The sequence below is a fragment of the Cydia fagiglandana genome, chromosome 17, assembly GCF_963556715.1.
Source record: "Cydia fagiglandana chromosome 17, ilCydFagi1.1, whole genome shotgun sequence".
Classification (NCBI taxonomy): domain Eukaryota; kingdom Metazoa; phylum Arthropoda; class Insecta; order Lepidoptera; family Tortricidae; genus Cydia; species Cydia fagiglandana.
The window spans coordinates 2326145-2354124 of NC_085948.1; the positions used below are offsets into that span (position 1 = coordinate 2326145).

General features: G+C 39.1%; 2 protein-coding genes across 2 annotated transcripts in view; one reads left to right on the forward strand and one right to left on the reverse strand.

Moving 5' to 3' along the window:
- Positions 1-27980, forward strand: part of LOC134672806 (Ig-like and fibronectin type-III domain-containing protein 1) — a 111462-nt gene that overhangs the window by 68858 nt on the left and 14624 nt on the right. The window contains exons 7-20 of the mRNA XM_063530766.1: positions 963-1296; positions 1906-2059; positions 3606-3772; positions 4390-4603; positions 7979-8104; positions 9527-9707; positions 10584-10718; positions 11401-11591; positions 12184-12325; positions 12877-13006; positions 19230-19431; positions 20057-20162; positions 20963-21103; positions 22705-22883. Coding sequence (XP_063386836.1) covers positions 963-1296; positions 1906-2059; positions 3606-3772; positions 4390-4603; positions 7979-8104; positions 9527-9707; positions 10584-10718; positions 11401-11591; positions 12184-12325; positions 12877-13006; positions 19230-19431; positions 20057-20162; positions 20963-21103; positions 22705-22883 — 2402 coding nt within the window. The remainder of the gene's footprint in view (positions 1-962; positions 1297-1905; positions 2060-3605; positions 3773-4389; positions 4604-7978; positions 8105-9526; positions 9708-10583; positions 10719-11400; positions 11592-12183; positions 12326-12876; positions 13007-19229; positions 19432-20056; positions 20163-20962; positions 21104-22704; positions 22884-27980) is intronic.
- LOC134672787 (tRNA (adenine(58)-N(1))-methyltransferase non-catalytic subunit TRM6) overlaps positions 1-27980 on the reverse strand; it is a 193673-nt gene that overhangs the window by 54175 nt on the left and 111518 nt on the right. The window lies entirely within an intron of this gene.

A 27980-nucleotide genomic window follows, 5' to 3' on the forward strand; every position in this document is an offset into this window, starting at 1 on the left:
AAATCAACATGAACTTAATAAATAATACATTCTATAATTTTATAATTTTAAATTATAAATTTAACTACACAAATAAAAACATTTAAAATATTTCATCTAAACGTTAACGGTAAAAAGGTCTACTCAAACACGCGTAGTTATATTTTTTAAATTGTTATGGAGGTAAAGTTGAAAAATATTCATTCTGTTTTATTGGATGTTGATTTTTTGACTTTAATATGAGTTCCGACGAAATAATGAAATTAATATTAATTGTAATCGTAGGTGTTGGAATTGGCAGCGTAAGCAGAATTGATTTTAAATAACTTGCTGCCTCTGCCGCCAAGTCAAAGACGAAGTATGTATATGGTTGCTTATGGCAATTTTATTATTTGAGAAACTAAGAAAAATGGCTTACAGTTTATTAGAAACAGTTTTGTGGCATATTTTAAATGAATGTAACTACAAATTCGTCAACACTGTGGAAATTATACTTATTTACTCCATACATAAAGCAATGATGTATGTGAAACATGATATCAACATGAAAGACTATGTAAACTTATGTGACGAAAACGACAGTCAGACGGATACAAGGCGAAAAAATTAAAGATACATGAAAATATACGGGTAGTAAAAATACACGACTCGTGTAAAACATACGCGTGATAATGATATAGGTACGTGTTGGTTATATTTTGGGTGTAGTTTACTTTTAGTTTTTTCTATAAATAAAACTTGGGTTTCGTGGATTTTTTATTTTATTTATTTCATTGCATGTTTGTGAAAAGCACTATACATACCTCGGCGGGAAATGGGGTTGCCCGCGCTCAGACCTATCCGTCTGTATGACTTCGGCCGGCAACCCCTTTCGTCCCGGCCTCTGTAGTAATGTACTATTACTATCCGATTGAAGCGAATAATTGCGCTATTTAACTACACATCTCAACACTAGCTTATTTTAACCGACTTGGTCTTTACAGAACTCCTCCCAAGCCCCCCAGAAGACGTTGAAGTGGAAACCCTCAACGAGAAACAACTGAACGTCTCCTGGAACCCACCAATCGAGAATACAGACACCGTGACAGAATACATCGTTAACGTCACCGCCCTTCGCTCCTTCGATGCCCATCTCATCGATCCCTCAGAGAGTTCGATGAAGAATACGAGTGTGAAAATGAGTCAGCCTATGACGCACAGGCTACCGGCCAATAAGACGTTTTTGGTGCTGAATGATTTGCTGCCGTTCACCATGTATGAGATTACGGTGACGTCGTATAACGTGCATGGATCGAGTTTGCCTAGTTATGCTATAAGGTGAGTAGGATTTTGGCTGTACTGGTTTAGACTGTAGTTGTTGTCTTAATAAGGTACCATTCGAATTCAGACTATTAACATCATTACTCCGGCAGCGCGACATTACTGCCGTCTGCATTGTTGCCGTTAATGTCAAAATGGCGGGCGGCATCGATTTAAACATTTGCGGCAGTAATCACTGTTGCACAGAATACATCGATAAATAATATCGAATATCGAATGTCGAATATTCCTTCGATGCCCATTAATCCCTCCCTATCATGGTCAATACGATTATGGCATCGTCATCTTCTAAATAGATGGACTGAAACTGGACAAATAAAGCGCGTCGAGATTTGGGATAACTTCGAAAGCGGGATTTTTGGAAATGGCAAATATGTATAAAACAAGAAGTACTTTAGGTAGTTATACTTTTTGCTTACACTTACGCTAATGCAACGCCTCCCAAGGCATCTTGCTTACTATTCCTACAGTAGAAAGTGCTTCTAGTTTATTTTCCTATTTTCAAAATTCAAAATTAAAAAGCCCCGCTTTCAAAGTATGGTACCCGAATGTTTACTTTATTATTATGTATTTCGACTGTTATTTAACCAAATTCATAATGACCAGGTCACTAACCCTGACTCCCGGCAAGATGAAGACCACCAAGGTGTCCCCCGCGCCCAAGCTGCCCGACGTCCGTGCTTGCTGCGTCAACGCCGGCGTCAACCATTTCGGCTGTGTGGACAAGCTCTGCGACCCTACCAGGACTTTTGAGATCGGGGTACGTGTTTGGGAGTGATCTTAGGGCTGATTTTCATTTTGTTATAAAAAATTTTGGTCGGATTTTGACAAAATTTTGCGGATAAATAAAGTTTCCTATTCTGTACATAGTAAACGCAATTTCACCGTTTAAATAACCTAAAAAACCTTCCACTAAGCTACGAAAAAAATATACAGTTTTTTTTTTTGATAAAAAAAATCAAATTTCGTATTTGAATGAGGAGCTCTTCAAACCAGCTAAATTTTATACAAATGTATCGAAAAAAACTACAACAGAATCAAAACAGCCCTTTCGGTGTTTCATTTCAACCTACTCTTCTATGGTTCGCGTGGATCCAATTTCTATCAATTTATTTATGTATCTGTACAACCTACTTACAGCCTACTTAGAGCTAATTTCTTTACATGCTAAGTTTATTTTAGAAAAACTTGTTTAGTACGTGAATTACGGAAAGAGTAGGTACAATATGAAACACCAGAAAAATCACCGAATAATGAGATCCATTAAATGAGGCGTTCCGGCTAAAATGGGCTCTAATTAGCGCTTACATTTAATATCGCCAATCATTCTAAATAATGGTGTAAGCGGTAATCGCCATTAACACCTTTTCTATACGGAACAACACAATGTAAGGGCCACCAAAAAAAATGTTCCTATTTTTTATTTTCTTCTTATACAGGATGCCCAGCGAAAAATTTCCGATTTCAATGTTTAAAAAAAGACCTAACAATTAAAATTTAAATCGGAAATCTGCCGCTGGATAGCCTGTTACATAAAGTCTGTCAAGCCATTTCCGTCAGTAGAAAAAAGCGGCAATACATTTAGGCGCATAAGGTAATCGTCCCATTGAACAGCCTTCAGCCAGTCTGCAGTCAGGCAGGCGGGCACTCTTCTCCGAGACGGACAACGCCGTCCTCGAAACGTCGGAGGTAAATCTCAAAATTTAATCAGCGCCCTATAGACAATTTAAATTTCGCGCCTTTTCTACTGACAAAGTTGTTTGATGGGCTATACACTAAACTACGCCTTTTTTAAGTCCATGTACACACCATTCCATTCCGGCCAGTCATTAAGCCATTAATAAACTGTTCATCACTTTGACTTGATATTGAAAAAGTTTGATTGCTTTCCAAATTGTTTAAGGACGCTTTGAAGCAATTTACAGTAAATTGAGCTAATTAATAAGTTTCCCTGTAACTTATTTCTAACAAACACGGTAACAAGAAAATGGCCCATTTAACATAAATTGACTTAGGTTGTTACAGAATTGATAAAAAGTTGAGTGATTGAAGTGACTTATTATAATATACAGGATGGAAAAATTTAAAACCTTAAGTTAGCTCATTTTACTTAGAGGAAACATTATTTTATTTTAAGGAGAAACATTAAAATACTGTGTTGCAGTAGCTACTTTCAACGAATTGAAATTTAAGAGTCACTTGTCAGTGAACAGCTATAAGCAGCTGAACATCTGCATCTCACTCACACTAACACTCATCTCATTTGTGTCTAATGCACCATCTCCCTTCCCCACTCTAACCCTTAGCTGCAGGTCACAGACCTGATGATCTGCGCTCCGTGGGCCGGGACCACGTTTGGGTGCCTCGTGAATGGAATGGATCATTCACCTTGCTGCCGGGCGAGGGGATTGCCAGAATCCTGTCTTCCACTCTGCAGTGGAAATGTGACAAATCTCGACTTCAATCACTTCAAGTAAGTTGTTGATTTTTCCAATCTATAACATCAGCTGAAGACAAATCTGAGAATCTGCGCTATGTAGACAGATAGACCTTTGGCAGTCTCGTCAAACTGATATTGTCAGCCTTGTTCCAATCTTTCGCTGATCAACGACGATGATTCGCAAAACTTTTCTTAATTAATATGTCACAAAAACAAACATTAATATATATATTTATGAGGATTTAAGTGAAAGGGGAATCCAACTTACCTGTACCTATTTAATATAAGCAGAAGCCTTTTTATAGCTCCTATATATTATGTATAATATTATGAATGCCTTTTTATAGCTCCTATAGAAATGGGTTCCACTTGTTTTTCTAGTAAGGACAATACGAGTAAGTGTGACATATGTGTAAATGTGGCAGGCTTTCACATTGGTGCCTATATACATATTGATTATTTATTATTGCGAGTCCATACATTTACTACTGGGTACTTGCATTCAGTGGCGAATGTATGAACTTGCAATAAACACTAATCAATTAGTAAACAGGCCCCATAAGTGAAGGCCACGCTTATCCCGCAGCTACACTTATCCGTATTGAGCAATTTTCATAAAGCCGACCCCTTCAATCTTACTTTCGTCTCAGGTGCCTCCGGTACATGTCCTCGTACACCAACTGCCTGCTCCGAGGCTACGGCGTGCTCCCCGGCCCTCCCACCCGCCTGCACCTCACCAACATCGACACGGACTATGCCGTCGTGCACTGGTCCCAGCCCGCGGCGCTGCCTGACACCGTGCAGTACTATAATCTGCATTATAAGGCGGTGGCGGCGGGGGATGATTATAGGGTGCTCGAGAAGGTAAAGAAATCATATTTATCTTCCTAAGACCCTGCGTACAATTTTTTGTACATATTCCAAAAACTATTTTGAACTTTTATTGCGTAACTAAGGGTTCCAATTTCAAAAACAAAACAATTGCTTCTGGGGTCTCAGGAGGTTATACAGTGTATAGTGAATTATATAAGGTGAATTTTGGGCCCTATCTGTTAAAAAAAAAGTATTGTTTCCTTTATGCACCAATTACTGCTAAGAGCCCCGATATAAGTAACGGCAACAAGCCCGTTTAAAAAGCACATTTACCATTCTAATTATACAGGGTTACTTTTTTACCAGTACAATAAATCAACATACGTAATTGTTGCCAAAAATAAAAAATACCAGCATTCTTTGTTACTACTATCTGGGAACAAAAAAACAAAAATACCAATGCCCGAACTTATCCGCTAAAGTACTAGAAAATGTGGATGCCTTACGCATCAATTAGCAAACGCACGAACTGGCAACTGTTTGTTTACGTCATCGCGCGCGATTTCATACCGTTGACACCTTGTAATTAGTGCAACCAGAAGTTACTAAATTGGTGAAGGATAAATTAATTATTGCGAAATAAAAAAAAAATATTTTTTTATTTGTGCAATGTGATCTATTATCGATACCAATGATGTGGTAAAATTTATTGTACCGGTAAAAAAGTAACCCTGTATGGTTCAAATTACAACACGTTTTGTTATCTCCAAAAACAAGACCAGCCTAATTGTTCTCTGAATGAGCTATCACATGAATTTGAACCTTAATACTGATAGTATTAAGGTTCGATAATTGCTTTTTAAACGACATGGTTGTGTTGGCACGTGCTGTAGACCGCTCTTAAAAGAAACAAAGGTTTGTTGAACGTATTAGGCCCCGAGCCCGAAAAAATCATCTGAGATAATTCATACTATACGCAATACCTCGCGCGACTTGCTTACCTAAATTCATAACTGGACTGAGTTGTACATGTTTTCGGTCTAACATATACGAAAATTATTTAGCAAATAATTACCTACCTATCGTTCTATATGTGAAATTAAAGTTACATTAACATCTTTTATTATATAGCTTAAAATTTAAAAGGGTTCCCAGACTGTCTTTTCCCTAGGTAACATGCAGGCTTAAACTTATGTTTTAGAGTGCTCGGTAAATCTTAATCTAGCCACATATGAAAGCAAAGTCACGGCTACCACCGCTGTAGCGCCGTACATTAATCTTTAACCTGAATATGCTTTCAGTCTAAGGCGCCGTGATATTACAAAACACTATAACTCCAGTTATCATGTTTTTGAGATGAAATTAATATAAGCAATTTCCGTCAGTAGATATTAAGAGCAGCAACTTTAAAAAATGTAGGCGCGAAGGGCGAAGGGTTATCGACCCATAGAAAAATTTAATATCGCTCCTATTTCTACTAAAAAATGTGTTTGACCGACTATAGTTCACCATTCCAGTCCATACATGCATGCTTAAAACCAACTATTTTTGTAACCAATAACAAAAATAAATGGTAAGGTACAGGTATACTGTAACTTCTAAAAGCTACAGGCTTGGTCTGACTTTTCCCTTTAAAATACCTACTGTGTTATGCCAAAAAACACGTACTTTTGATATAGCGTTGTGTAATAATACAGTGTTATATGTTTTAAGAGAAGAGCTGTGCACGCCAGATGCGTGTGCGTAGACGTGCATGTGTGCTTTGTAATATACAGAGCCTTATAAGAGACGGCACACCGCTTGTGTGACATGTGCGTGGACAGCTCTAATATTTCATCGCACACATCGGATAATAATTAATCGTAACAATGCCATGATAAATCCGAATTGTCTTGATTTTAAGACTAAATATAAGTTCTTGCGATTTCTGAAAAAAAAATATTTTTTATATACAGTCTTTTGTTAAGTCACGGCAGTACCATTCAACAAGCTCCTGGAATATAGGCAACGATTTGTATAGCCGAACGGATTAATTCATTATACATTCATTAGGGATCGCCCTCGGTGGAACTATAAATTAGGCGGTGACAGGATTGCCGTCTGTCGGCAGGATAAAGCTAATTCCACACCTGTGTGCTATCATGTACAGTCAGCAGCAGAAGTTGCTAAGAAGACAAGGTGTTCAAAAATAACATGACGCGCTCTTATTCTCTTAACAATAAAGTCGCGTCAAGATCATTTTGAACACCTCGCCCGCTTAGCAACTATTGCTGCTGACTGTACAGTGAGCTGCGAAATTGCATTGAGAAAATATGTTTTTTTTTTCTTTTAATCTTTGTTATAGTTTTATTCAGATGAATGAACTCATTTATAAATTGGCCATGCACTTTTACGCTTACACTCGAATACTTTTCCAAACAAATAGGTAAAGGTCCTGTCTCAATCCTGTGGGATATCTATGGATATTGTCAATAATTTAAAAGGACCTACTTAGGGGAGGGGACGTCAGATGTATTGCTATGTCTACATGATTTGTACGTAACGTACAAATATCCCTGTCAGTCCATACAAAAGTGTGCACAACTGTGCAAGTTTCTCGGCAGAGGGGTAAGCTCTTAAAGGCAACTCCAGTTATTAAATGCTTTAAGACTACCACCTATCCATGTCAAAACAGCTTCATTGGAAAACGTGCTTTCCTAATAATTCACCAGTGAATCTCGTGAAAATTTATTCACGAGATTCACTGGTGAATTATTACAGAACGTTTGTTTTATTCTGCATAAACGTGCCCTAAACCTTGCGGAGTATAAGACGCAAACGTAAAGGCGCAGCTTAGGATCGGTGTGGACGCAGTTTAAGGGATGTTTGCAGCATTATCGCTTAATTTATCGGCCCGCCTAATGCCCTTTGCACGTGAAATTCGTATCGTTTAAGAATAAGCCTTAAATCCGGTAATCTGAAGGTTTCCGTTGAATATTAATGGTTATTGCTTATCTGTGTGTCAGTCTAATTGCTAAATGATGGCTAACATCGTCTGTACACGCGTCATTGTGTATGTGTGGGTAAGTAGCTTTACTGAGAGGAAGCCAGAAGTCCGCCAGATTCATGTCGCGGCCAGTCGCGGGGCGAGGTAATGCGAGTCGGGGCGGGGCGGTGCGTGGCCGCTCTGTATGATAATACTATTACTTATTCTGTGCTTAACGGGCCCACTGATTACCTACCCAGTTCGCCAGATGATATCAGCCAGTCAGTTGTTCGGAGCTGTCACCTTTTGCGTTTAACTGGCAGACTGATATCGTCCGGCGAACTGGTAATCTAATAAAATAGTATTATTTTAAACGTCAAACTTCTATGAAATTATGACGTCTAAATAGCACTTTTACAGGGAGTTTTAAAATTAATAAGTTTTTTTTTTGTTTCTGCCAGATCCACTCACCGTTCATCCTAGAGGACTTAGAATCGAACTCCGACTACGAGATCTACGTGGAAGCAGTGAATGAACACGGTGTGGGAGATGCGTCCCCGCGACTCATATTCAGGACTCAGAGTCAGGTTGGTATTTTAAACAATACAAATCCTCTTTATTGCACAAACTCAGAATAAATGTACATGGAAAACACATAATACATGGAGGTAGAGGTAAACAACAGGGGGGGGATGGTTTATTTTATTTAGGTATTTTATAAGCGGACCAACAGCTTTAACAAATAGTATAGAATAGAATTATAACTACGATACAACGATTAAGCCAAAAGCGGGTTACCTTGACAACCAGTCTGGCCTAGTGAGCAGTGACCCTGCCTATGAAGCATTGAAGCCGATGGTCCCAGGTTCGAATCCCGGTAAGGGCATCTATTTGTGTGATGAACATAGATATTTGTTCCTGAGTCATGGCTGTTTTCTATGTATATAAGTATGTATTTATCTATATACGTATGTATATCTATATACGTATGTATATCGTCGTCTAGTACCCATAGTACAAGCTTTGCTTAGTTTGGGGCTAGATCGATTTGTGTAAGATTGTCCCCAAATATTTATTTATTATTTATTTATTTGACAAGCGACAATAACAAGTTTTTAGTACATTCCCAACTAACATTTTCTTTCTATTAGTCACTGTCTGATCTGATGAAGTTCTTCAGCTTCGACCGGATGAGTGCAGCAACAAACGCTGCCTCTTTTGTATACTATAGTTAGGAATGATGGAATATTTATTTCTGGCTAATTATATCATCTCAAAGCCGTACTATGGGTACAGGCTGTACTAAAACAATGACCGTTGTTAAAACAACTTTTGGGTTCACCAACTTAAAAGTCAAATTAGTACCGGAATCTTTGCACGACCCGAATACATTAAGCTGTAATTTGTAGCAATTTTCTTACTATATAAATTATGTGTTCCAATGTTCTATGATTCTAACGTTTATGTACAACTAAAAATAATACAAACAAACCGCTTGCTGCCGTCCCCGGTACTTAGGTGTCCATGATGCTAACAGCATTACTACGCTGGATTACTATGGACAACCATTGGCACCAGCCGGCCTAGCCAAGGTTCGCTTCGACAACGAAAAGCTTTATGTCTCTCTATCACTCTTCCATATTAGTGCGTCAGTGACAGTTGCGTTTCAATCGCTAAGGAGCGTAAAGCGATTAGCATCTTGGCTACGCGGCCCGGAACGACTCGAAGAAACCCCAATTCTGTCCAAGTCGACGGCCTAACTCGCGTAAAGCCCTAGTCATCACTTTATCAACCCGCCGTACTCATTCCGAAATAATACCAATTTTTCCCCACTTCAGGCTGATCAAGACGGCGCGCGAACTCGCATGCGATTTTAGTTACAATGCGGACTGTTGGTTACATCCAATTCAACCGACCAATCAAAACCCGCAATGTAATGAAACTCGCATGCGAGTTCTCGCATGGTCTAAATGAGCCCTTAATAATTTACTCAAAAACTCCTTCCCAAGGCTCTCGAAGAAGCAGAGGAACAGGCGACCTATTACAACGTGACGGCGTGCTGCGAGCGTGTCGCCGTGGCCGGCGTATGCATGCCGCTCTGCTCCTACGACGCCAAGATGTCCGACCTCAGGGCGCTGGCGCCGCTCTGTGCGCAGGAGTTCCATAAACTACTGCGGTGTGGGGCTGGAGGTATGTGTGCTAGTGCTGCGAGCGCGTCGCCGTGGCTGGCGTATGCATGCCGCTCTGCTCTTACGACGCCAAGATGTCCGACCTGAGGGCGCTGGCGCCGCTCTGTGCGCAGGAGTTCCATAAACTACTGCGGTGTGGGGCTGGAGGTATGTGTGCTAGTGCTGTGAGCGCGTCGCTGTGGCTGGCGTATGCATGCCGCTCTGCTCCTACGATGCCAAGATGTCCGACCTGAGGGCGCTGGCGCCGCTCTGTGCGCAGGAGTTCCATAAACTACTGCGGTGTGGGGCTGGAGGTATGTGTGCTAGTTAGTTCTGTGAGCGCGTCGCCGTGGCTGGCGTATGCATGCCGCTCTGCTCCTACGACGCCAAGATGTCCGACCTGAGGGCGCTGGCGCCGCTCTGTGCGCAGGAGTTCCATAAACTACTGCGGTGTGGAGCTGGCGGTATGTGTACTAGTGGTTTTATGACAAAAGTCCATATAATTATCAAATCTATTCAGTTCAAGAGAATCAGTTGAGAAATGTTGCATAACAACCGGATAACTGAACGTTTTACTTATAGCGTGAAGATTCGTTCAACAAAACTTACACTTTAAAGAATTAATATTTCGTAATATGCCTAATCGAATTGCTTTAACATACTTTTGAAAATATTTAAAACACCCACTGGTTGACACCAGTTCCTCACAGTATGACGCTTTATCCCAAGTAATGTATGTGTGACCTATGTATACCCATGTCTAGTCACTAAAAGATTAGACGAATATTGGCAGAATTGTACCTGGTTGACTAAGAACCTAAAAAACCAAAAATCTTACTATAACCTTCACACAACTTAATCATAATCACTCCTCAGTAAAATGTTTTCCCTTGTTCAGGTCGCAACCACGAAGCGTGCTGCGCGCGGCGAGGCGTGCCTGCCAACTGCCGCGGCGTCTGTGCCGGGGCTTATACCGGAGGCATCAACACCTGCGTGCCTTATATAGGCAACATCGTGCAGTGCTTCGAAGAAGGTAAGTACAATTTTGCATGAGTGGTTGAGATGGCAGCTCTGAGAAATGCCAGACTTAAGTAACTACGGGACAGTACTAGTTGAACTGATGAACGCTGCGGCAGTAAGAATCCTTCATGAGTGGAAGAAATCAACTGTATTTAACCAGAGAAGCTCCTTTTAAGATGGTACTAACGATCTGATTAAGATTAAAGATGGCTATAGAAGTGGCTGTTGGTTAGATATGAATACACCAATTAGATATGAAAGAGTGAAGCTCTATAATTCCAACATTATTATGGATGGAGTGGCTTAGGGCCCCCCCACATCTGGCGTCTTTCGAGCGTCGGCGTCTACAATTCTATGGCCGCTGCTCTAACCAGACGCCGACAGACGCCGACGCTCGAAAGAAGCTAGATGTGGGGGGGGGGGGCTTAGATACTTCACCTAGTTACTCTTTATTTATATCTAATTCAGAGAAACAAAGTCGTCCGTGATTACATTACACTCTTCTTTTTTTGGGCAGTCATGTAAAAAGTTAATCCTTTTGATAGTTTTGATGATTATGATATTTGAATATTAAGACAAAAAAAACTAGTTTTCGGGAAATGATTGGCATGATCGAACTAGAATACGAAACGCGACCTCTTGTTTAAAAGTCACAACCACTTTCTTTATATCTGAATATGATCGTTGATCGCCAGGTACCGGCCTCCTCCCCGGCCCCCCGCGCGAGGTCCACGCCATCGTGTCAACAGCTGGCGACAAGGCAACAGGGTTCCTGGACTGGTCCGCGCCTGAAGACGGCGCCAACGCGACATCCTATGTCGTCCACTGGCAACGCGTTGGAAACAACTCGCAACCGTACTACTATAACACGCTGCAGTTGGATAATGTAAGGATACCAGTCTGAAATATTGCACCAAAATAGATTTAGTAGATCACAACGACCAGAGTTTCAAATTTAACGGCCCGATGCGAACAAACATAATATAAGATATCACAGCGATACGATACAGGCCGCGTAGCCAAGATGCCGATCGCTTACGCTCCGTAGCGATCGAAACGCAACTGTCACTGTCGCACTAATATGGAAGTGTGATAGAGAGACATAATGGTTTTCGTTGTCGAAGCGATAGCGATTGTAACCTCGGCTAGGCCGGCTGATCTGTTAGTGTCAATAGTGAAATAATGTATGTATGTGGTTGAAAAATATATTTTTTGGATGAAACACACATATACACGCAACACACACACACACACAGACACAGACACACACACACACACACACACACACACACACGCACGCAACACACACACACACACATACACACACACACAGACAGACAATGTAGTAATGTGTGTATAATTAATTCTAGTGTTCCATTCGCCTCTTTTAAATTTATAAAACCACCCAATTACTTCTGTCTTAATTACGAGATCTATATGACTAACTATGCATATATAATCTTTATATTTCTTGTCAGCAAATGAACACAACAGACAGCATGGCCAACATAGAAAACCTGGAAGTGAACGCGACGTACCACGTCTTCGTGGTGGCCGTCAACGAACACGGAACCTCCCTTCCCAGCAGTATGCTTCTGATCAACATCACATCTAACACACGTAAGTGCCTGCCATCGTTTCCTCTCTCTCCCCCTCTCTCTCTCTCTCTCTCTAGCTATCTCTCCCTCTCGCTCTTTCTCCGTCTTTCTCATTCTCTGTCTATCGATTTCATCTTACTGTTTATCCCGGTTGCGTCCTCAGCTTCGGAGCCCAATGTCCAATTTCAGACTTTTTCTCCCCCATCCGATCTTATAGTGGAAAGCTGACATGAGATTCGAGAAATTGTTTGTGTCCAAATACTAGAATTAGTTTAGATTCGATTAAACGAGTAATTCTTAGATTTTCTGAATTTGTGAATTATTTCTATCGAACGAAAGTCAAAAACTCAGGATTCGATTCGAAACAGTCCCTAGAGAAAGGCCTCAAGATTGCTAATTAATTTATGGCAGCCGTATTGTTATTTAAAATTAGCATTACGATTTTTTTTTAAATCCATTTTCAGAACCTATGTACCCATAAGCACCTCTAAAGTAATGAAAATAGTACTAAAAGTTTCTAACGGCGGAGACTAGGCTAGGAGAAAGATAATAACTGAAATATTATTTCCTCAGAGGAACAAAGTGTGTCCGGCATCCCCTCGCCCCCGCACTCGCTATCTGTGTCGTCACACTCGGCAACCTGGTTGACGCTCACGTGGCAACCACCACAGTTCTCGCATCCCGACGAGAAGATCTCCTACACGTAAGTTAAGCCAATGTTCTCTCTAAAGTCCCCAACTTTGTAGGAAGCCTCTTAGAAAACGAAGAGTATGGGAAATCTTCCCCTCGCCACCGCACTCGCCATCTGTGTCGTCACACTCGGCAACCTGGTTGACGCTTACGTGGCAACCGCCGCAGTTCTCGCATCCCGACGAGAAGATCTCCTACACGTAAGTTAAGCCAATGTTCTCTCTAAAGTCCCCAACTTTGTAAAAATGCCTGATAGATAAAAAAAAAAAAAACTATACAACCGAATTGATAACCTCCTTCTTCGAGATTTGGAAGTCGGTTAAAAAGGAAGAGTATGGGAAAGTCTTCGCCTCGCCCCTGCACTCGCTATCTGAGTCGTCACACTCTGCAACCTGGTTGACGCTCACGTGGCAACCGCCACAGTTCTCGCATCCCGACGAGAAAATCTCCTACACGTAAGTTAAACCAAAGATCCCTCTAAAGTCCCCAACTTTGTAGGAAGCCTCTTAGAAAACGAAGAGTATGGGAAATCTTCCCCTCGCCACCGCACTCGCCATCTGTGTCGTCACACTCGGCAACCTGGTTGATGCTTACGTGGCAACTCCGCAGTTCTCGCATCCCGACGAGAAGATCTCCTACACGTAAGTTAAGCCAATGTTCTCTCTAAAGTCCCCAACTTTGTAAAAATGCCTGATAGATAAAAAAAAATAAAAACTATACAACCGAATTGATAACCTCCTTCTTCGAGATTTGGAAGTCGGTTAAAAAGGAAGAGTATGGGAAAGTCTTCGCCTCGCCCCTGCACTCGCTATCTGAGTCGTCACAATCGGCAACCTGGTTGACGCTCACGTGGCAACCGCCGCAGTTCTCGCATCCCGACGAAAAGATCTCCTACACGTAAGTTAAACCAATGATCTCTATAAAGTCCCCAAATTGGGCATTCGTTTTTCTGATCTCCAAATATAAATCTAAGAGTGTGCCGTCACGTAGGTAACGTAGGGCATTAAATTGAATTTTAAATAACATGGTCAATATTCTTTTATCCTTTCGAATAGGTGGCTACGACTGAGACTGGCCAATGTAAACCTTATTTTAACATGACGACGTCTTCGAATGGACGTTTCAGCGCCTCCGTATACTCGGAATACATATCATTACTTATTCTGTTGGCGTGTGGGTCTGAGTTGTGGTGGTTTATTTAATAAGAGGCTCTGTCAACAACTTTTGAAGAAAAAAGACTCAAATATAGGATTGAATATGGCACTCGTTAAATAAATAAAAATATAGAAACAATCATACACACAACAAGGTAGGTTTCGCCAAATTATTTCCTAGTACCTACACCTACACCAAATACCCCACGCCAGTTATCGGCTTCAAGATCTCGCAAGTCCGCTTCAACCTCATCGCCCCAGCGATACCCAGGCCTTCGCCGTACCGAGCGCCCCAGATACCATTTTAGCGCCGCGATCCTCATCCATTCTACGCGGCAGTGGGCTTTTGGGCCCGATTCGGATTTTGAAATAAACATCTATTAGATAAAGATATCTACTAGATCTTAAACAGATCGTTATAAAATAAATAAATAAATAAATAAAGATAAAGATCTGTTTAAGATCTAGTCTGTCAAATTTGATATTTGCGCAATTCTGGAGATACTCTTGAACGATTTCCACAGGATATGACTTAGAGATTCATTTCACATCTATCATCATCATCATCAACGGTAGGATCTAATAGATATCTTACTCTGTCTGACGTAAAAGTGACATTGGTTGCCCGAATTGCGCTGCAAAACAGAACTAGTTGATATCTAAACTATAACGTATCTAGAATGGATCTAGTACGTGTCGTCTCTTGTGAATATCTTGAAGTTCGAATACGGCAGTTTGTCTCGCCGATAATATTAAGACGCAGCCACAAGATCTCAATTTCTCACATAAATAAATCCAAGCTATAAGCTAAGTGTTAAGTACTTATATAAGCGTCGAAACCTCCAGTAATAAATAAGTAATAATAGTTGGAAGCGAACTCAGTAACTACGATTCAGAAAAAGCTCAGCGGCGCGGATAACGAAACTAACTGAATTTGAAACTTTAAAATGTGTAGTGGTTTTGCATGTAGCACTTTAGAACGAGGGGCTGGAATTATTTAGTAGCGCTGGTAATAGAATGAGCCGCCACATTATGAAATTTTGTACTACCAGTAATTTATTTTTAACTGCCTTGTTTATGTTCGTATCAAATAAAACTTAGGGCATACTTACTGAAAATTACTGGACTGGCCACTTAGAAAAAATAAGTCGTCTCATATATCAGAATCCTGAAACTTTCAGTATTGGCTTACAGTGTATAAATCCAGTACGAGCGAATATTTAAACGGTAGGACCTAATATGTTACTTACATATTAATAAGTAAGTATATTGAGATAAATTTTGCTTAGAAATACAATGAAAATATTTACCATACAAAAAAAATCTCTAAGCAATGCAAAAGCAACACAAAGTTACGAAATACGAGCTTTTTAAATATTAACTGTCTTAACGCTTTTTGGCAGTTACGCCAGTTACTATTGCTATTTAAGATTCGTGTTAAATATTAAACTGCAGTCCACCGGAACAGCCGAATTTCAAATGTAGCCAACTTAAATAAAACAGTTGCGAACTGGAAACTTCGCAGACTACCAAACACGGTGCAAATAAGACCGTGTACAGAGTACAGACTATAGGCTAAGAGTTAGAACCGGGAAATGGATTACTATGAGTATGACAGCAGTTCATAGGTGGAGGTCAAAGTAAGAAGCTAGCAAAATTTTCATTATTTTTATCAAAGCAGAACAATAAGTAGTTACTCGCTTTACGCTACCCGTTTTGCCCCAGAGCACGATTATTAGTTAAACAATAATAAAATCAAAAACGTAAAGAACAACCCGAACTGTGATCGTCTTTTGGAGTTAAATAGAGGGGCCCACTGATTAACAGTCCGCCGTACGGCATCGGCCTGTCAGTTAGAACAAAATTTTGACAGTTTCGAACAATTGACAGGCCGATACCATGCGGTGGACTGTTAATCAGTGGCCCCATTATTTAGTACCTACCTAAATAATAATTACGTATTACCTATCAAGTTTATGGCACCTAGATATACCAGTAGGTAGTAGTTAAATTATATGACCGACCGGAACTAAATAAAACTCGGGAGTATTCACTATTTCACATACCTAATCATTACATATTTTTGACATTATTTGACATTCGCACTTAATTTTGCAATAAAACACTGCATACCCACTTTAGGCTCCGTTCCCCTACACCGATGAGTAGCTGCCAGATGTCTGAAGCAAACTAACGTCCGGTTTTGTAGTTCTCATAACCGGAGCTAGCTCTCCGTCTACTATATTTGCCCACGGTTCATATTCAATGTCCTAGGTACTAAAGTTAGCCGTCCTATTCTAAGTTCTGCATGTAATTTAACTTTGAATGTAACACGGTTGTGTATTGTATTTGACTTGGCTTTAAACCGTGCAGACAGACAAAGTAAAATATTGCACAGATTTAGTCAAGAGGAGTCGGTACGAACAAAAGAAAATTCTGCAAATAAGTTTATAATTAACAACTTGCACTATTACGCGAAAATAACTTCAATATCGATAGATTTTACTAGAATCGATTGCCCCAAAGCTCGGACAGATCATTGCAAAACAGTTGTAAAGTTGTAACTCGAAAATAGAGCAACGTGTGTTTTAAAGTCTTGTGTTTACAGTATTTTTAATTTATTTCTAAATTTTAATATATATTAGTCAGCACCTGAATGCGATGTTTTTGCCAGTAGTTGGAAGACGTTGTGTGACGAATGTAAGAGGTTATGTGAGGCGATGGATGATCACCCGTCTTCAAATAGTATTTAAGATTATTGTTATTGTATAACACAACTTTATGTTAACGATTTAGGATAATAATAATATTGTTTGCATTCCACTGTGCCTTAGTGTCTCACTGTAATACTGTGTAATATGTTTGACATAAAAAATAAAAATAAAATAAATAAAATTATATTGCTGCAACCCTAAAATATACAAAACATGCCGCCTTTTCCTTATTACCGTATTGGTTTTTGCTCTGCATATTACATTATAATATTAAACAATATTAAATTTAGATGACAGTTAGACCCGACATGAATTATGTTCCCAACTAAGTCATAAAGTTTAGTAGTAGTAGTAGTAGTAAAACACTTTATTGTACAAAAAACAAAACAAAACAGGAAAAATAACATTCGTCATTAGTACAAAGGCGAACTTATCCCTTTAAGGGATCTCTTCCAGTTAACCTTTGAGCAATTGAGGAAGAATTGGAGACGGTGGACATCCGTACTGTACCAACAGCGTAAATAAAAGAACAAGAAAAGAAAATTATAATGATAATAAAACGAAAAGTTTCTTAGTTAATTATAATATTAGCAACTTACCTACAACAAATATATACATTTAGTAGCTGAATAAGATGTCACCAAAACCAAACTACCCTTGTATTTGCGAAGTTGTAAGAGCAAATTGATTAGGTTCCGAGTCAAGTTGTACAGTTTGAGACCAAATCCAAGGCTCACATTCAAATCCCAGGCTTCAAATCGAGAACTACCTACTGTCGCCGAGATGGTTTGCAAATTTAGTCTGCATCACAGACATAAGTATAGGTAGAAACCGTATGTGCAACTTCATTTATAAACTCACCTCAGTGATGGCAACTTGCCAACTGATGACATTGACCTTCCCACTTGTTTAAGCCTAGCAAAAAAATCGGTTTTATTGTCTGTTGATAATGTTAAAAGGATGTAGGTACCTAATAGTGGCCTAGGAATCAAATTGGTTGACTACAGTAACGGCTGGACTGTTTGCCGTCATATTATTTCACTTACTTTCTTTTTAAAGCGTCGTTTACTGACATAACATATTTACTGTAATTACTTTTAAATTCCATCATTCTAATTGATCGCAACCTTTAAACGGCGAATTCACTTGCACGAATTCGTTCTAACGTTGCATGTTACGTAATCTACTTAGATATGTCTGTGGGTTGCATTAATATGCAATATAATTATATGTGATATATAATTATATCACGGTATTTATAAGTTTAGTAGTGTTGCTAAATAATCCAGTCTTCGAGTCCAACTGGACCACTTAAATAAATAGATAAATATATGTTTAAAGACATTCGAAGTATGTCTGTAACCAAGAGTCTATATTGTTTCCCATAAAGTTTCAAGTCATAATGTATTGTTTGTCCGCATTTTCGTTAGTCATAATTTGGTTTTTCTCAGAAACGCGCTTCAGTTTTGCCATAAAACAAACCTAACCTTACCTATATATAGGATAACCTTAAGAAAATCATGAAAAGTTAACGGTTTCTGATGAAAATCTGACAATCATTACATTATGACTCTCAATAATTATGCCAAACAGAGGCATCGGATGTAACGAATATTCTACTAATAGGTACACAGTACGACGTCCTGTTTTGACTCTGATTGTAATGCAATATTATCCTCGGATCCTTTTGTCTCACAATTGAACAACACTTAAAAAAAAATTTACTCGCTCACAACTCAAAAGACTCGAAGAACTTTAAAATGCAATCTCGTAAAGCTCGAGTTCATAGACTCGAGACTCGACTACTCGAGTTATTACCAACTCTATGCATTAGCCACGTTCGTGGCTGTTCCCGTGAGGGTCCAACGCTATACCTCAGGGTACCGCAAATGTAGTTAAGTTACCTTAATTAGAACGAGATGCAATCTTGTGTGACCTCTATTTCTCGGTTTTGGTAGTAACGGGAACTTCAAACACAATTAATAGAGCCAAATTCGGCTAACTTTAGGGGTAACATAAATTTTGACATCGTGGTTACTAAATTAATAATACATCTATTATTTTGGATTTCACGGGCCTATAAATCCCGGTCTTTTGATAGGCTTGGTTGGGGATACAGATCCAATACGTAGATGCCTTTTGGAGAGCTTTAATATCATGTAGAACGCCTGCTGGAACCCGTTCACAGGCGCAACAATAGACACCCATGAACCGGTCTCAGCAGGCATTGGGACTATTGTAGAAAAAGTGAACAGTATACAGGTCTATAGATCTCTTATAGAGATACCATACGATACGATACTATACAATACTATAGACATACCAATGACACATTGTAAGCAAAGCTAATAATAAACCTTTTTTGCAGACTGTACTACAAGTCGCCAACACAACTAGGCCAAGGCAACGTGACCATGGTCAACACAACTGTGCCTGGTCACACCCTGGAGAAACTGACCCCGAACACACAATACGTGTGCTGGGTTAAAGCTCACGCCGCCGCTGGGGAGTCTCTGCCTTCGGAGACGCTTGTGGCCTGGACTGATCCTGCTTATCCAGCGTATGTCGAGGTAACGCCAACTTTCCCATATAGTATTACATTGAAGCTATGCTAAAACAAGTAGGTATCCTAATTATAATGCTGGAACATCCCAGGCGCGGACTGCAACGTTCGGGTTCATTATATTATAAATAAATATTGGACAACAATGTTGTATGAAGGTTTATTCATCTATGCTAAAAGTGAGACATTCGTATTATTATCCGTTCAAGGGAAAAAATAAAAATGAATGTATTTTTCACTGTAGGTAACCTGCTTAACTTTAACCTGAGTTCCATGTATAGGTTATTGTAACTCTTGAAAATAACTTCTTCATTTTCCGTTCCCTTTTGAAAATTTGAAAACGATGTACAATCGAGTTATTATAATCGCAACGCTGGATTTAAAAGTAAAATAAAACGTTTTTATATCAGTGACAACCCTACAAAGTTATATCCATTTTAAATTGACACATGTCATGTCATTCAATATGATCTACTTGCTAGGGTTGAAACATACATATTTTCGCACTAATGTTGATAAATGATTTCTCCAAAAAAAACAGTAACCCTTCTCAAAAACAGTTTTGAGTTAGCACAGCGCCGATACCAATTACCAAAGCAAGGCAATTTAGCAAATGTTTTTCTTCCATACAGCCCCCGACGGTGAACCCCGTGAATCTGGTGGTGGAAGGCTCCAGCATGACCATCCTCTGCATCGCCATGGGGACACCTACGCCTACCATCTCACTGTACATTTCTGGTAAGTGAAAAACGCCTACTGACTATACTTGTGTGCTCTATAATTTGCTCTCTGTTTCACCTACTTGGCAGGCGGTATTCTGTCTCTTTTTTAATTTCTTCGCGTACAGCCAGTGTTTAACACGACTATAGTGTTAATATCCTGTAGCCACCCAGAGGCAGTTAAAAAGGCTTCCAATTAAGGATAGTGGACTACCGCTTCTCTATACAAATGTAATGTTGTCCCCATTTTCGTCGAAAATTTATATGATGGAAAATATTTTTACACAACTTGTTGTATTAATAACCATAGCTATCGGACACTTCGTTTGTTTTTTTAAGAGTTAGGAGCGAAAAACTAATTCTATGCAAAACTTTAATATCTCGTAGCTCTTGTAATAATTAAGAAATCTAAAGAATATGTGGCACATGTGTAACACAATAAACGATTTCTGATTTCTACATCAAATTGTGTAAAACTATTGTTATTGTTAATATCTAGGGAGGAAAATGTGGACCACCTTTTAAGTTCGTCTTAAAATTCTTTCAGAAAAATGTAAATTGCATTCTGCTTCGGTAGAATCGGTAGGTTTTACTTTGTTGAGGGCAGGTTTTTTTTTTTTCGAGATCCAACAGCTATGACAATACCATAGAAATTATAGTGGATACAGAAAGCCAATTATAGGAACTCACAGTTTTAGCAAACATTTATCGATTACAAAATGCACACAACACAGACATCTGTGACAGATTGGCATTTTAAAAAGTAGAAAAAGCCTAGGTACTGCATTCCTCTATTTTACAAATTCCATTTTCACCCAGGTCACCTGATCCGCCAAGTGGAGACTAGACACATGGTGACAGTAATACACAACGTCACCCGTGACATGGACCAGATCTCGTGCTATGCCGATAACGGCTACGGCACACCCATGCAGGCTTCAAGGAAGATCAATATTTCACGTAAGTCCTTATATCCAATGTAAATTCATGTTGTTTATTGTTACTTCAAAAATATCAAAATAGTTTAATAACTACATTATCTTCTGGCATTCTTTCTGTCGTTTCTGATTCCATCATTCTAATCAATTCACTGTCAGTTGTAATGTCATTTCTAGTATCATTACATTCCAATACTGAACATAGAATTTAGATGACAAAGAACAACTGTCAATCTTCAAAAGTGTGACCAAAAATGAAATGCAAGTGTGTGCGTAAATTGTCTATGTGAGATCAAAAATAGTGATGTCATGTTACAACATATTAATAATCTGTCGATGTTTGATTGCTTTATCGACTACTTTTTCAAAGTTGTTATTTTAAACACTAAAATTCTATGACATTATGACGTATAAATAACACTTGCACTGCGTTTGCCATAAAAATCGTTGCAGACTTATCTTAATGTAACTCTTACTGTGTTGGAAAGTGAAGTTATCATGACACGCTAAACATGAACACCTTCAAAAAAGTATAACAATCGTTATTATTTGAAGTCGCTTATAAAAGATAATATCTTAATGATGTCTTGTGAAGAAATAATTACATAGCTATTAATATACCGACAAGTTATCGATACTGTCATATGAACATTTTGTCAAGCCCTAGCGTAAACTAACAGTTTATGTTTTTACACAAAATATTCTAAATTATTGACTAATATGATAAAATATTAGCACGGAACGGAAGAAAAACTTATAATGAACTATATAAACCGGCTTCTTACACTTTTTACGCTGAAAATTTGACAAAATATCGCTATGAAAATTTCGCTCGGAATATCATAAATCCTCTGAAATGAGTATTTGCTTGGATTATTTGGACCTGTGACACTGCAATCCGGCACACTACAAGACACCATCTTCACTGAATTACTTTATTTAATACTTTTCGTCCTAATCCGTGTATATTTTTCAATTTGAAAATTACCGTGATACGCTCTTGGCCGTCCGCGGCCGTCGTCAAACTCAAAAGTGGTTACGTTTTCTCATTGGTAGTCTGACTCTTTCGCACTCATGGGATGTTCATATACGTGATGGCTTCCTTTTCGCACACTTAAGCTGTCTGTCAAGCGTGAGCGAATCCTAGGTCTATGATACTGAAGGAAGATATTTGTTATAAACTTCATTATTTGCCGTCATTCCTTCATGCCAAGCCGTACACTATCACTAATAATGTCATTCCTTCAAAGTAATGTCATTATTCATGATAGTGTCCGGCCCATATATGAGTTCATAATTACAGCTCGTTTCACATGGAATGGGGCCATTTTGATCCTAATAATTTTTTTTTTTTTTTTATTGGAGAAACAACAGAAGTAGGCGGAATTTGATTATCTCATAAGCTCTAGCCTACCGGTAGCGTTGAGGTACAGTGAGCTACGAAATTGCATGGAGAAATTATGAATTAATTCATGATAAAGTCGCCATGGACTTTAACGGCTGATGGTACACCATTCACATCATTCACATCAATACCGCGCGAAAATTATCCTTTGTGAGGTGAAATAAAAAAACAACTGACTCGCGGGCAAAGCTGGTTTATAATACAGTTTTTGACTGCAGACGTCCCAACAATCCAAGCGTCTGGCATCACAATGGCCGCCGCCGGTGACTCCGTGATCCTGGAATGCCGGGTCGAGGCCCTGCCCAAGCCGACGATTGCTTTTTGGAGAGACCCCAACGGACGGACACCGGTCATCGATGGTCCTAATTATACTATACAGCTGCTGTCAGACCCTGAGGTGAGTTTATAATCTAAGCGCGAAGAATTTCGTACATTGACACGCCTTTTCCTATCTCTTTCGCAGGCGCATAATTATATTGCTGTTCCACTTGCACGGTGGCACTGGCTACCGGCAACGTCGGCGGGAAAGCAATATATCATTAGTCGCGTGCGATAGAGACAGGAAATGACGTGTCAATGTATGAAATTCTTAGAGCTTAGCGTCCGTAGTTTATTACTACGGTTACTGTGTAGTTTATTTTATACCTTATAAAAAATAGATAAGTGTGTTCTAGTTATATGTAGGTACCGCTCTTTATACAATAAAACAAACTCCACTATATGTTGCACTTTAGGCAAAAATCACTGGTTAAAATTTAAATTAAATTTTCCATTGCACATTACAATAAATTAATTTTTTTTTTTGTATCACATAGGTATGTCGCATGTAGTTAACTTATAGCTCCATTTAATCAATATATTTAACAAAAAATAAGTATTCTGATAGAAACTAAATGTTTAGCTAGCTTACGATAATATTGGGAACGTAATATCTTTGAATTTCCTACAACTTATGCTCGACATATTATTTAGTATCGTTTGGTATTTAAGTTACTGTTTTTATACTTGGTCAAGCAGATCTTGTCAGTAGAAAAAGGCGGCAAATTTGAAAAATGTAGGCGCGAAGGGATATCATCTCATAGAAAATTTGAATTTCGCGCCTTTTTCTACTGACAAGATTTGCTTGACCGTCTATATTAGTGTTTTTATTATGTTATAAAAATGTTAATAAATAAATAACCGGTTAGATAACGTAATAAAAATACAATTTACTTTTTGACCAACGAGAACATGACGTGGTGAATGACATTAAAAGTACGAACGAAACAGGCAGAACCTATTCCGTCCAGTTTTTACACGACTGCCCAAACAAAAAGAGTGTATTGTTTTCAGCGTTCATGTTTGTATGTATATGTATATGTATGTGAGTTTCTTTATTCCACCATAACTTCTGAAAGCCTTAACCGATTTAGATGTATGATACATCATTAGAATCCTTACGTCATCCCGACTAACATAGGCTATGTGACGTTATTATAAAACCAATATGGCGGACGTAATACACAAAATTGCGTCACGTTTAGAAAAAAAAATCTTGCAATCCTATCGAGTGGGGTCTCAAAATGAAGAGCCTTGAAAGACGATTTAAAATATATATGCAGCATACGCGTTTAAGTCTTATTTTGGTTAAATAAGGATTTACAAAATGTGCTAAGAAAAATAAATCCATCTATCTAATTTAGTGAGCTATCAAATGAAAGGGTATTGACTGCTGGTCATAAAAATATATACAAATCATCCATATGATTTGTATATATTTTTATAACGTAAAAGGAACTAAACACAAACATGTTCTAAATCGCCCTATTGAAATCTAAACCTGTGAACTTCGATTTAAGCGATAGGGTTTGAATAATTTATGGCTTATTGCATTCTTATATTTCTTGTGAATAAAAGTGTACTTGACTATTAATTCAACCCGACTGTAAAAAAACAGATTTTGATTTAACACATGCGTAGTAGTTTAACACGTACATACCAACCTCAATCATTTCTTCTTAACTATTTTTCATAATAGTAAGAAGTATTTAAGTGACAAAAATTAAAAAAAAAAAAACTTTAAAAATCGTGCAAGGCTGATGCGTGGGGGCGTAACTACAATATGTAAACCATAAATCGCAAAGAATGAAGTTGCGAAATATAATGTCTTTCTATACTTGATAGGTCGACTGTAACAATAGAAGTGTATTGTCATTCTATGTCTGAACACCAAATTAAAGGCGCACCAAAGGTAAACTTCGCGTAGGGCCGAAAGCCCGAAGTGTCCAAAAGAGACGTACCTACCTGTAGTATAATATTGTACGCTTACCAAAGCCGAGTGCCTTCGGCGCCCTCATACTCGAAACGTTGGGCCTAGCCCGACGTACGTTGCGCGCTGTACGCTTACCAATCCCGAGCGCCTCCGACACCCTCATATTAAGAGCGGGTGCCTTCGGTGCCCTCATATTTAACCCTCATACTTAAAGCGTCGACGTACGTGGCGCGCCGGACGCGTTCCAAAACCGGGCGCCTTCGGCGCCCTCATACTAAGAGTGTCGGGCGTAGCCCGATGTACGTGGCGCGCTGTACGCGTTTCAAAACCGGGCGCCTTCGGCGCCCTCATCCTAGAAGAGTCGGGCGTAGCCCGACGTACAAGACACGCTGTACGCGTTCCAAAGCCGGGTGCCTTTGGCGTGGCGCCCTCATACTTAAATCGTCGGGCGTAGCCCGACCTACGTAGCGCGCCGTACGCGTTACAAAACCGGGCGCCGAACATACTAAGAGTGTCGGGCGTAGATAGCCTGACATACGTGGCGCGCTGCACACCGTCCAAAGCCAGGTGCCTTCGACTTTCTCATACTAAAAGAGTCGAACGTAGCCCAACGTACGTGGCGCGCTGCACGCGGTCCAAAATTATGAGTCTTTATTGTGGACCTTCAAACCCTCATGGCCATTATAATTAAAAATTTCTACTTCTTTCTAAGAAGTTAGAGGTGAGCTAAGAAGGCGAGCTTAATTAAAAGGTCCCAGTTCCAGAAGCTAATATCCACATAAAAAAAACTTCGTGGACAAACTAAATGGCCGGGGGAAATCTATATACCTACCTTAAATCATAGTTTTATATTTAGTTTTTTTCACTAAAATGTTTAAAATAAAATAATTAATTAAAAAATTAAAAACACGACTGCTGCATTTTAAAGCGAACTGAAAAGCTAAAAATAATGTTCATATGTTAGTTACATAACTTTATGAATCTAAATTGGAATGTAAATATACACTCACGGTCATTCACAGTAAATACTAAGGGTTATGCTCATTTATAACCGTGAATATAGGTACGTGTACATTTAATTTCTACTGCAGTCGGGGGACCTTTTGAATGAGATGAACTTAGGCACACCAAGGTCCCCCGATTGTAATTGAAATTAAATGTACACGTACCTACAGTCACGGTCATAAATGTGCATAACCCTTAGTATTTACTGTGAATGACCGTGAGTGTATATTTACATTCCAATTTAGATTCATAAAGTTATGTAACTAACATATGAACATCATTTTTAGCTTTTCAGTTCGCTTTAAAATGCAGCAGTCGTGTTTTTAATTTTTTAATTAATTATTTTATTTGAAGTCTATTAAAAAATGCTATGACAGTTATAACACAAGCCTTCTTGAGCTGTGGGACTTAGTCAATCTGTGTAAGAATGTCCTATAATATTTATTTATTTATTTATTTAAGTGGTATCCAGACGGGACTGACGAAATCAGTCGATTTGTTCAGGAAAATAATTGGTCAGTCTCATCTAGCGTCCACACGTTGTAACGGTTCGGGGAGCCCTATAGTGGTATAAAATAAAAGTAATAAAGAAATTGGTATTAACAAGTATATTAATTACGCCAACAAGAAATTTAAGGTAATATTATAATAATAACTAGCTCAGTCGTAATTTAAATAAATAGGTATTAATTTTTAGAGCACAGGGGGTGAGTCTGTGTTTCAATAGGCTGGAAGACCTTGGTAACTAGGGGTAAAAATATTTGAATATTGGGCGCCTTTATAAAATAATAAAAAACCGTCTGACCTCCAGTTAGATAAGGAATGAGAAACGAGCCCTGCAGATTCGTGGTGGTGAGCTCAACCACCCCGGTGCCGCAGCCGCCGCCTCCGAACGTCCATGCTAGTTAAGCCGCCAAGGAAGCACCAGCTCAGCGCGGTCTGGAGCACATCCTCGCCCATGCCGACGCCCTTGACTAACTAGGGGACTGAAGGGGTAAACGAAAACCTCTTCTTAAATAAACCTCTTTCTGAAATACCCTTTCTTGAAAGCCCTGCCTGAAGGCCTGCCTGAAGGCCTGCCTGAAGCCCTGCCTGAAGGCCCTGGAAATAATTTAAAAAACAATAAGTATGTGGCTTTGCCGATTCTTGACGAGAGTTAAAATTCACCAGAACGGTTGAGCAACTTACCCAATGCAGAAAAGAAGCCGGTTTGTAAGTCCGTGCTTTCATGTCGATGCATGGGGCCTTCAGAGGTTATGGTACGAGGAACATAATATTCTCCCTGAAAATAAGTAATAAAACAATAAGCACTGAACACGTCTCGAACAATTTGATACGTAGATCAAGAAAAATACTTACGATTAAGCGGTTTAAGCCGCGATTTAAACAATATGGCTCACTGGCCTTTGAAGAAAACGGATCGACATCCTACTCCATCACATCCGAAATAAAAATGACAGCTGACAGATCAAACCGAAGATACTTCCACTGCTGCGCTGCGTTTCGTTGCGCGCACGATGTAAATAAATACCGCCTCCAAAACTCGTTTCAATAAGAAAAGATACTTAATAATAATTTCCAAAAAGGAAAGAAGAAAGTTGTAAAATATTTAATAAGATTTTAATTTCGGTAAATTAATAAGAGTAAACATTTTATTAAAGAAAAATCCAATAGCGAGCTACTCACGCCCTCTGTTGATCAATGCAAGTATTAAACCCAGTATTACCAACGCTCAACGCTAGATGGCCTTTATATTAGAAACTAAATATATTAATGCCTATGAGGCTTTAAAAAAATGTTGTTACAGTACATCCCTCCCCGAATAAAATTTTGACGTAGGCAAAATTTTGAGCTGGTCTCCAGCTCCAAACATCTATCCGCAGAAAGTAAACAACAGTTATCCACCACAAAATAATAAATTTAATAAAAAAAACAACCACCCAAATCGAACCCACGCACTAAACTAGACTTACTTTATAGTAAACTCAACGTTTGCAAGTCGAGCTCCAAGCTACAATTAAATACTACAAAACGTCGCATCGCGTATATTTCTTGGTGACATAACGAACGGCCCAGGCCGCGGGTTGTGCGTCCAAGTGATATAGCGGAAGACGGCATATAGCCAAGTGAAATTAAACTAACTAATATCGGTGACTGTACTACAACTAATTTAAATATATACAACGCGCATATCAGGCCGTGACTGTCAGACGTCACAGGTCTAAACGCGGTAATCAG